Genomic DNA, 11,503 nt, shown 5'->3' with positions numbered 1-11,503 from the left:
GGGGCCGGGGCGCGGGAGCGGTGGCGCAGAGCGGGCGCGGACCGCAGGGGCCTGTCTTCGGGAAGAGCCTTTGCAGCCGGCGAACGTCATTACGCTTTCGTTGCGTCAGAGTTGTCTGTCGCGACTTCATGCAGGCATTGCAGGGACCTAGAGTAGACGGGCAGCAGGAGCTGCGAAAGTGCTGACCGTCTACACACGGAGACAGACATGGATTAGGCGTGCGGTGTCATGTCTAACTTTCTGTAGAAACGAGCATCTTATAAAGAGGCCTTAAAAACTCCTTATTGCTTGTTTTATACCAGGGTTCATCTCCACGCAGACTATTTCTCGTCTGACATCAGATGAGGTGATTCAAATGCGCAACGAGCTCTTTACCAAAGAGAAAGAGAGACAGTTATCCCTGTATCCACGAATTGAGAAAATCGAAGTAAAATACACTGGGAAGTCTCACCCTGGCAGTGTGTTTGTGATGAACAAAGCTTTGTCTACTCCATACAATTGTGCCATGCGTAAGTGAATGGACTCTTGAACTAACGTTGTGCCACTGGTGATGAAAATTGTGCTGTCGATCGAAGTCCTTATTGTCCAAATTCAAAATGTTAATATTATTGGCATTTTGATGACCAAGGTAACAGACATGCATTCAGAATATTTGTAGTTGGTATGTTTAAAATCCATTTGTACTAGAATACATCAGCAGAAAAAGAGTTAATTTTTGGAGGCTCTATTAGCAAGTGAAACTTGCAGTTTGTTGTTACAAATGCAGGGTCTACACTGTTGACTCTGAGGAGTATGGCTAATAACTGTGTAATACTTTTTTCATTTTCTTCAGACTTAAGTGAATGGCATTGCAGGAAATCCGTCCTAGCTCTTGTGGATGGTGAAGTCTGGGATATGTATAGACCCTTGACCAAATCATGTGAAATTCAGTTCCTAACTTTCAAAGATGAAGATCCAGAGGAAGTAAACAAGGTAAGTCTGTATCTTATCTTGTTGTAGGTGAGCCTGATTATGACCACTAGATTTTGTGTGCCCCCTTCAGTTCCATGTTTATCTGCTTTCTTGAACTTGTTTGTCGTGAAAGTACAGATATTTTTAATAGCTGGTTGGTACATCATGATTATTTGGACCAGGTTGTGGGCTGGGTGATGTGCAGGCATCCCTTTCAACCTGCATTGTTGTATTATCCTATGATTTCAGATTTAAAGATCTCCAGGGAAACATCTGGCTTGCATTTTAAGTGCAGTTTTGATTTTTTTTTTGATTGATTCTACATGGACAATCATCTCCAATTAGAAGTTCAAATACTAAAGAAAGTAATGCTTTGGTTGACAGTTAGGTTTGTGCCTAATTCAGTTAAATGTTGGTGTTCTTTTGGAATAAATAGCTGATATTCTTCTGGTATAGGTTGTTAGCTTCTAGGTAAAAAATCTGTGTTTTGAAATTCTCTTTACAGGCCTATTGGCGTTCCTGTGCCATGATCATGGCATGTGTGTTAAAACAGGCGTTCAAAGATGAGTACTCAGTGACTCTGATTAAAGCTCCAGAAGTGCCAGGTGATATAAGCGTTTTATACTGATTGTCTTGTCTTTTGCTGCTTCTTAAGTGACTGTCTTAATAACGTTACCAAAAAATCAGAGGCTCCTTTTCCAATTATTTAAGGTACTTAGCATTGATTTGTGTACCACATGCTGTTGATGTAGCCTTTAATTTATAGCAATCACACTGAAAACAATTTTGTTATCAAAGTACAGAAAATTGGTCTGTGGCAACTGGGTTTCAGACCATGTAGGATTTCATAGGTTAAGTTAGTAACTTGAGGACATAACCTTTTTATTGTTGAGTAAGGTATTTAGAAGATGTGATGTGTTTCTGTGAAATTTGCCCTAATACGTAACCTTGTGAGCACTTGAGTTACTAAAAGTTATGACGTGTACATCAAGTTTGTGGAAGATTATTGAAGTACAAACAGGGTTAGTAACAACTTTTGCTCATCTGTGACCTGATACAGGTTTAATATGCCATTTGACTGTATAATCACTGCTGAAGACTTTGATGGATTTCTTGAAATCATTTTGTTTTTATTCATTTTGATATATTTATAAGTGTATATTATGGCAATAAAATACATACTTTGTTACAAACTTAAATATCTTTCTCTTCGGAATTGGAATTGCAGTGATCTCTGGAGCTTTCTGTTATGATGTAATTTTGGACAACAGACTGAATGACTGGAAACCAACAAATGTAAGCACAATAACTTCTTCCTCAAAAAGTTAAGAAGCTTACATCCTTGTCCAGTAGTTCTTTTCTAATGGGGGAGAGAGGGCAGTGAGTTTGTTTTTTTTTTCTTTTCATAAGGTATATCTACACTAGTATTTTATTTCAGGTCAGGAGTACTCTTTGGAAACTAATCTCCACATTTACGACATACTGGCTTTCGTGGCAGAATGGTCTCAGAGCATGCAAATTGGGTTCCTTTCAGATGAAATTAAACCTAGAACTGTCCTCCAAATACTTACAGGTTTTAAGCTTATGGGGCTTGAGTAGCTCTAGTCTGAAATGCAATTCCCAGAATAGTTGGTCTGGCTGTTGGGACCTCAGTGCCATCTTTGCTACTGTACAGATTTGCTCCTACTCAGCCACTTGTTTGTGGTAACGTAGATGCAACCATAGCCCGATAGCCTTTGTGTGAATAGAGCCCACTGAAAATAGAAATGTGTGTAATACGTGTATTTTCACCTAGGGGTTTACAGCATAACAGTTTATTGCTGTAAAAGAACCGTAGGCACGTTCAGCTGAAGCTTTCCTTAATAGCTTGCTTATATTTCATGCTGTTCAGTAAATCTAATCCTCTAAAATCTTTAAGTCTCATAACTGTTTAGCAGCTGGTGTGATCACGAGTGCTCTACTCATCTGGTGCCTATTCTTGTTCTCATGCCCAAATACTAGCAGAGTTGTGTATGGCTAACAAAGCAGTGTTGGTATAATGCAGAATTTTTCTTCAATATGATCTTGTAGTTGAAGTAACTTAGTTTGAAATCTTTTCTAAGTGACATTGTAAATGTAGTGTCTACTAATAACAACTTCTTATTTATTGACAAATCTGAGTATGCAGAGCTTTGGACCAAGGTGATCAATGTGTATTTATTAATTATTCAGAACTTTTTTGTTTTGATTCCATCAGAACAGAGGCCTTTTTTAAGTGGAATCATGACTCTGGGAAACAGGATACACAGATGAATATTTAACGTTAGCAAGGCCATATATATTAATATATTGATGTTGGGAAAACCTGAGAAGTTTAACTCCAACTAATGTGTATAGTTTCTGATGGAAAAAACGCCTATTGATCTCACTGGTCATTGAATCAGTCCATTCAAACAGTGATGGTCTGTAACAATCTGTTGCAGATAAATAGTAAGAGTTACAATCCTACAGCAATATTCTTATATTTAGTATTCTTAAACGATCCTTATTGTTTTGACTAACATTTAGTGTTTCCTATGCTTTGCCTGTTCAGTACAGCTGTGAAACAGTGGTGACAGTTTTATATGTATTAACTGTTTCTTTAGGACAACTTCCGTTCTCTTACAAGGGATGCTGGAAAGCTAATTCATAAAGACCTGCCGTTTGAAATGCTGCGTGTTGAAGCAAAAGTAGCACGTGAAATGTTTCAACATAACAGGTAAGTGTCTGTTAATTAGAAATTACGTTTGTGCTTGTTTTTGTGAATCTAAAATAAGATGTAACAGGTGAAGTAAGAAGGTACTTCTCTCACTACTCTGAATGAACATGCCTCTGTTCTCTTTGTCACACTACCTTACTTCATTTTTAATGTTCTTTCCGGAGGCCAACCCCAGGCACCTTTGCTGGATGTAGTTTTGTGACAAATGGAAAGACTGTAGACTTCTTAGTTTAACAGCGAGCTTCAAGATTTCACTACTTTTAAATTGAAGCTCACATGGTTAGACTTGGCATTCTAGTTACTCAGCCTTTGCTGAAAGGCTTTCATATTCAAAGAAACGTAGGTTTTTCATATCTTGGTATCTTCAAATGAATGTTTGACAAAATGCAGTTTTTAAGACCTGCAAGGGTAAAAAACGGGTAAAATACTCTGGCCCGTGCTATAAAAGAAGGCTTGTTCAAAACAGTCCAGTTTTCTTCACTGAAAAAAGAATCTAAGCAGTGTTTCAGGAAAAAAATTCTCTGTTCCACAGCTTTTTGGTGGTTAGAGAGAGGTGGGGGGAAATGATAAAGAATTTATAGTTTTGTGAACCAAAATAAAATTATGCTAAAACTAAAGTTGCAAAAATAACTAGGGTTTTTAGCTTAATAATGAAGATGGTATTAATGTGACATACAAACTAGCATCTCTCTGCTGTGTTGGCTGGCAAGCGTTGACAGCAGGTGGGAGCTGACTTTTGGTAATAGCTTTAGACATTGTATGTGTATTTGTGTGTGTGTAGAAAGAGCAGAGGATGCTTTGCTGTCTTGCAGATGACCAGCTGTTGAGGACTACACATTGCATAAAATCAGTTTAGGTGATTGGATAGAGTCTTCTAGTCATACATGTGACTTGAAAAACTCTTATTTTAATTTGAAGTAATAGGTTCATTTTATCTTTTTGAATAGAACTTTGCTGAGAGAGCATGGTCCTCCTTTAACATATAAATAGAATAGAATAGACTATTTCAGTTGGAAGGGACCTACAGTGATCATCAAGATGGACGGCTGACCAAAAGTTAAAGCATTGTCCAAATGCCTTACATACTGAGAGGCCTGGGGCATCGACCACCTCTCCAGGAAGCCTGTTCCAGTGTTTGACCACTCTCTTGGTAAAGAAATGCTTCCTAATGTCCAGTCTAAACTTCCCCTGGTGCAGCTTTGAACCATTCACACACATCCTATCACACGATACCAGGGAGAAGACCTCAGCACCTCCCTCTCCACCTCCCCTCCTCAGGAAGCTGTAGAGAGCAAGGAGGCCGCCCCTCACCCTCCTTTTCTCCAAACTAGGCAAGCCCAAAATCTTCAGCTGCTGCTCATGGGACATTCCTTCCACCCCTTTCACCAACTTTGTTGCCCTCCTTGACACATTCAAGGACCTTCACATCCTTCTTAAATTGTGGGGCCCAGAACTGCACAGAGCACTCAAAGTGAGGCCGCACCAGTACTGAATACAGCGGAATAATCGCCTCTTGTGACCAGCTGGTTGTACTGTGTTTGATGCACCCCAGGATGGGGTTTGCCCTCTTGGCTACCAGGGTATGTTGCTGACTCACACTGAGCCTGGTGTCAACCAGCATCCCTGGGTCCCTTTCTGCAGGGCTGCTCTCCAGCCGCTTCTCTCCCAATTTATACTTGTGTCTGGCATTACTCCATCCCAGGTACCGAGTCTGTCATTTTGACTTGTTAAATTCTGTCCCATTAATCATATCCCAATGCTTCAATCTATCTAGATCCCTCTGCAAGGCCTCTGGTCCCTTCAGGAGAGACAACAGCACCTCCCAGTTTGGTATCATCAGTAAACTTGCTAATGGTGCATTCAAGTCCTGCATCCAGATTGCTGATAAAAATACTGAACAGAACTGGCCCTGGAGTTGAGCCTTGAGGAACACTGCTGGTGACCGGTTGCCAGCCAAATGTAGCCTCATTCACTATAGCCCTTCGAGCCCTGCCCCTCAGCCAGTTCTTCACACAGTGCACCATGAACCCGCTCATCCCACAGTTGGACAGCTTGTCAAGAAGGATGCTGTGAGGGACAGTATCAAAAGCCTTAGTAAAATCCAGAAAAATTATATCCACCACTTCCCCTTCATGCACTAGGCGGGTGACCTTATCATAGAAGGATATCAAATTAATGACTTGCCCTTTGTGAACCCATGTTGACTGTGCCTGATGATTGCTTTATTCTTTAAATGCCTTTAAATAGTACTCAGTGTTATCTCCATAATTTTTCCAGGAGCTGAGGTTAGACTAACAGATGTGCTGTATGAAACATGCCAATAGGTGTTGTCATATAAAATTAGGAATTTAAACCTTTTTCAAAGCTCACATAAATACAAGCATGATTTTTAAGAATGCTCCTTAAATCGATCTCTTAAGTATTCTTACAAGAACTAGGTGTTATCTTTTTTTTTTTTTTGTCTTGTTCAGATGCAAAATGGAGATGATAGATCAAAAAGCTTCTCAGAATATGGAAGGAATTGTAACATTATATAGGTGAGCAAAAATGAATGTCATTTTGTAATGATTCACTGAAAGATTTTATTATTTTGCAAGTACTCTCTGCAAGTGAGAAGAGTAAGTTGCTTGTGATTTTCAATTTAGAAATCACTTGTATTCATTGCTGTCTGTAGTCTGTCTTAAGTTGTTGGGGTTTTTTTATACAACCATTGTTTTGTGATACTTAACACTCGGTGGATCTCACTACATTTCTATTTCGTGTTATGTTAAAGGTGGTAAGTGCCAGAGAAGTCTTACTGCTTTAAATGCTTTTATGTAAAATCTAAATAAATCTCTAGAGCTTGACAGGTTAAATAAAATACAAACCAAATACTTCTTTGAAAATAAGAGTTAGCGTTGTATAGTGGATCTTTCTTCCAAAGTTGTCAAGATCTTCCTAACTGGCAAGCTGCTGCCTCGTAGTGGTGGAGATGATAATGGAGCTGGCTTCTGGGATACAGCGTAAGATACAAAGTTCTTGGGCTGGAGGCAGGAGGCTTGTATTGTATCTCAGGCACGTAAAAGAATCTGTGACTAGCTTAGGGCAGTGTAGGATCTTCAGTTGTCTAGATGTCTAAATTGTTCTGCATTTAATTTTGGAGTCCATGTCTCTCTAAGGGAACAGATGTCTTTGCAGTGATGGTTCTTTAACTTTTAGAAAGATGTTGTCAGTTGTTCCTCCTTCCTCCCACTCTCTAGCTTGCTTAATAAGAGGTAAAGTGGGCTTACCTATTGATTTGTGAAAGAGGTTTGTTCTGAATGTTCTTCTGCTGCTCATCTTTTTGTCACTCACTTTTCCTAATTGATTTGCAGTTTTCCAAGACCTGAAAGGGAAATACCTGTGCAGGTTGTAAGCACTGTATTGTAGAAAATGTGTGATCTCACAGACAAATGTTTTTCTGGTGAAGGACGGAGTTGTACCCACTTTTAAAGCCAACATGACATCAAAGATTTGTTAAACATAGGATCCTTTTTCTAGGCTTGAAGTTTAAATTTCATGAATTCATTTTACGAAACTGTGTGACCTGTGCTTTTGCTTCATGAAACCTGGAAATGCTGAACTGGGGATTTGTTTAGATTTGGTTTGGGATTTGTCTGGGTTTCTTTTCATCTGTTCTGTAGATAGGAATTTGCTAATCAAAAAATAAAAACAAATAAGCTTGTACTTCTCTCCGAATGTATTTGACATAGTTTGTTTTTTTTTCCCCCCTCCCATCAGGTTTGGTGACTTTGTAGATGTTAGTGAAGGCCCTCATATTCCAAGGACAAGTTTCTGTTTCCAGTATGAGATAACGGCAGCCCATAATCTTCAGACTAATCAATCTGAGCTGATAAGAAGGTTCCAGGGTGTGTCCCTGCCAATCCATTTGAAGGTAACTAATCCATTTCATACAGGTTTTCCTTCTTTAAGTTAGGGCATTTGCCTTACTTTCTGTTCTTTATTGTATGCTGTGCTGGTAGCCAAGTCTAATTCAGAGTTGAGAACAGTAGCAGAAAGGGAAGGCCCGTGATTATGACTGTGTTGGATATTTGGGATTTGTTTTCATGGAACTATTATGGATGTGAAATCAGAAGTAGAAAAGTTTGCATCAGAGGGCCCTTGATGTTACTTTTCAGTACTGAAAGTGTTGTTTTGGTTGTGCAATTTCTGCATGGATATTTCATTTACCTTGCCTTAGTTAGTTGCGCATGCTGGTCTTCTGAAATTGAGGCTACTGACAGTGTTTATTCAGATAAAGAAGGAAAGAGCAGAACTTTGAATTTATACTCATGATAAAGGATACCATTTCAAAGTCTTCCGTGACATGGAAGTAATATTTAACAACAGTAACAGAAAAGGTCCTAGCACTCATCAGTCTTAAACAAAGGCTTTGCAGAGCTATAGGTGGAGACAGGAGTCTTTCTTCCTGTTTCTGTTGACTTGCATGATTTTGACCTGTAGTCTAGCACATGTGCTATTGTCTCACTTGGGGAAGTTCCCAAGGGACAAGTGGGCACTGGGTTCCTCACCTCATCTCTGTGTACCCTTCTTCGTCATAAGATTTTAATTCCCATTTTTGCCCATTACCCCTCAATGATTCCACACAATGAATGGATATGATCAGCAGACATTTGTTCCAAGTACCCCAAAATGAGATGGGCAAATTGGACACTGAAATCATAAGCTGTAACATCTGAATTGGTGATTGTTATGGTTTTGTGTGATCATTTCTGTACACTTGTCAGAATCTATTCTGTGAGAAGATTTTTATTTTTACTTTTGGCCTCCAGTAACATCATTTAATGACATTTAATACAGGCTCACCACACCGTGTGGCACAGGCTGCTGGAAAGATCGAAGAGGCTGGTAAGTCTTATTAGCAGTGAGGTACAGCTTACCAAATATTAAGATATGCTGTGATAGAGTAGAATTTGAATGATTAGAGATGGGTAATATCTTCACGGACATATCTTTAGGAATAGAAATGTTCAGAGGTGAAGAAAAATCAGATACACGTGAAATCTCTTAAGTTGTTTTTTATTATCACTTTAAACTATATTAGTATTTTTCAAATTAATCTCTAGAATTAACCTTGGTATCGTGTGTAAGATTTAAAATTATTTTTTCCTGTTTTAATTGTGAACATGAAATAAAAAACCTAAAAATTGTAATAATGTATTTACGATTACCTAGATTTTAGGTGGTAACAAGTTTTCTGCCACAGGTTTGGGAGAACGTATACGAACATGTTTCTTACAAGTAAATGCAGGGATAAAATCTAATACCACTGGGTGAACCTAGGTGGAAGTTAAAGGGGAGATAAAAGGGAATGCTATTTTAGTAAGCTGCATAAATGTGCTAGTTTGAGTATTTTTTGCCTGTTTAAAATCTGCAAGGAAAATAAGAGTTTCTTGCAAAGATACTTCTGATAAACAACCAATGTTTCAAAGATGAAATATACTTACCCAAGAGAAGCTTTACAGTGACTGAATAAATGCAAAAGGCAAGTTTTTAAGATAAGTGGAACTATAAAATATCATAAGCCACATATAACTGGAGGCTCACTTTCAAGGCATGCTTAAATGTGGGAAATCTTCATAAGAATTAAACAGCAGATGTTTTTGAGCCTTCAGATCAAATATTTTACTTACTTGTGTAGCAATAGAGAAAAAAGTGCTGTATGTCTACTGAAACTTGTTAGCCAAGGATGTGCGCAGAGCCTAACCCATGATGTTTTTCTATGAAATTAGTTTGAAGATGCTTGTAATTCGGGTTGTTTAATTTTGGAGATGATAATTGTCTTTGTAGGCTGTCCTGCCTTGTTACGGTGACAGTATGAGGGGAGGATTTCCAGGATCAAGGAGGATTAAAACATATTTAAAAATATAACAGAATTCTTACGTTTCTGCAGGTCACTGAAGAAAAATATTTGGAAGCAGCAGCAGAATGTCATGAGACAAAAAGTGGAACTGAAGAAGGAAAAACTGTATCAATTTAAATTAACTTTAACCTCTAAATGTACATAATAAAAGTGTATTTTTACATGTCTTATTTGTGCTGCATATAAAAATGTCTTGGCTAATTCATTTGAATTCCGTGGGCCTAAATCACAGATAGATACAAAGCCAGTATTGGGCTTTTCAGTCCACTGGGGGGGGGGGGGAAGGAAGAAAAGGTAATGTTTTATTTGCAACAACTCATCTTGGAAATTACCATTGTCCTTATCTCAACAGCAGTTGTATGTGTCCAGGTGTTGTCCTCTGTGATTAGTACAGTTTAGCCTGCAGGCTGTAGTTGAACTGGTAGCTGAAAAGGGCACCCTCTTTATCTTGATATAATTTCAAGACCCCTTGTTTAGTCTTCCGTGAAGAAAGTATTTCCTTCTAATTTCTGACTTGATGTGTGTGTTTGTTGCTGGAACTTTCTGATGAAATTCCCCAGAGTTCTTTGCCTACTGCAATAGAAAGTTGAGACAAATAGTACCTACAAAAAAAAAAAAAAAAAAAAAAAAAAAAAAAAAAAAAAAAAAAAAAAAAAAAAAAAAAAAAAAAAAAAGCCCTTTCAGAAGCCCATGAAGGGTTAAGAAAGATTATTATTTTACTCATTTTGATTTCCTGTCAGAATTAAAAGTAGATACTCTGTTGTGTTTCTGGTTCAAAAGACTCCATTCAGTAGATGACTGTAATTGCCATTGCTTTACTAATATAAAGATAGCAGAATGTAAAAGCTGAAATGTTCTTTGAGTTTCAGTATTTTCTGCTGTTCAAGTGCAGTTAAAGATCATTTTCCAGGATAGTACCAGGAATGTAGTCAATTACTTGCATCCCCAGTGTAGTAAGATTTGTTGCGCATTTTCATTCTTTGATATTTAAATATGGTGACTTCAATTAAATTTCACAAGAGGTTTTTGTTAGATGATGTTTTCTGACATTTTGTGTTTTCATCCCTAGCTCATTAGAGCTGTTCTCGTTATACCAGAGGAGATTTTTATTACTACTTGAAGTGCGAATATCTTCTCTGAATTTTATCCCAGTTACTGTTTTTACCATTGACTGCATCGCTTGCTCTCTAACCGATTGACACTATAGTTTCCTAAGAGCAGGGTAGCAGTTCAGTAAAGTACATTCAGGTAAGGAAACCTTAGCTTAATCGAACTAAATAATAAGTAAATGCTGAGTGTGTCAGAGCACAGAAGAAGAAATGCAAGTGGTAAAAGCAGCTTTTGGTGAAGTTGCAGAAATCTGCTTAAGGTATGTGTTGAAATATGTGTGCTCCTATGCATTTCTGGGCTTAGTACAGTCATTAGCTATTCAAATTTACTGGCATACAATGAAGTTTGAAGTCTATCAATACGCTAACAGGCTATGGGCTCTGGATTAGTTTCCTGTTAAATACAACACATCTTTATGAAGTTAGCTCGTGCCTTCTCAGACTGCTTGGAAAACTGATTTTTTTTTCCCTCTTGATTAATCTTGTAGAGGACTTTTTATAATAGTATCAGATGCTAATTTTTTAAAATAAGATTCTTGTTTCAAGGCTTACCTTAAAAGTACACACATACATTCTATATGTTTTCTTAAGACTATAAAGGGTCTTTGTGCTGAACTTCAAATATTTGTGTTTCTTTTAAACCTAACCTTCCAGAGCATACTTTGGCTTTGGACCTGTTGCCCTGGTGCTACTGAAAAAGCAGGCATTGGTTCCCGTCTTGAGGAACACAAAATTTGCTGGGTTTTTTGGAGGTACCTGATCTCTCTGGTTAACCCAATGCCACAGTGAAATTGTGCAGGTGGG

General features: G+C 38.1%; 1 protein-coding gene across 1 annotated transcript in view; it reads left to right on the top strand.

Moving 5' to 3' along the window:
- Window positions 1-9,707, top strand: part of MRPL39 (mitochondrial ribosomal protein L39) — a 10,326-nt gene extending 619 nt beyond the window's left edge. Inside the window, exons 2-10 of the mRNA XM_035896417.1 lie at window positions 289-509; window positions 833-972; window positions 1,457-1,556; window positions 2,180-2,247; window positions 3,576-3,688; window positions 6,160-6,225; window positions 7,448-7,601; window positions 8,528-8,575; window positions 9,621-9,707. Coding sequence (XP_035752310.1) covers window positions 289-509; window positions 833-972; window positions 1,457-1,556; window positions 2,180-2,247; window positions 3,576-3,688; window positions 6,160-6,225; window positions 7,448-7,601; window positions 8,528-8,575; window positions 9,621-9,707 — 997 coding nt within the window. The remainder of the gene's footprint in view (window positions 1-288; window positions 510-832; window positions 973-1,456; window positions 1,557-2,179; window positions 2,248-3,575; window positions 3,689-6,159; window positions 6,226-7,447; window positions 7,602-8,527; window positions 8,576-9,620) is intronic.
- The last annotated feature ends 1,796 nt before the right edge of the window (window positions 9,708-11,503 follow it).

This window comes from Egretta garzetta, unplaced genomic scaffold, assembly GCF_000687185.1.
Source record: "Egretta garzetta isolate BGI_Z169 unplaced genomic scaffold, ASM68718v1 scaffold45, whole genome shotgun sequence".
In the NCBI taxonomy this organism is placed as follows: Eukaryota; Metazoa; Chordata; class Aves; order Pelecaniformes; family Ardeidae; genus Egretta; species Egretta garzetta.
Note: the sequence above shows the minus strand (reverse complement) of the source record. Positions and strands in the feature narration are given on the sequence as shown.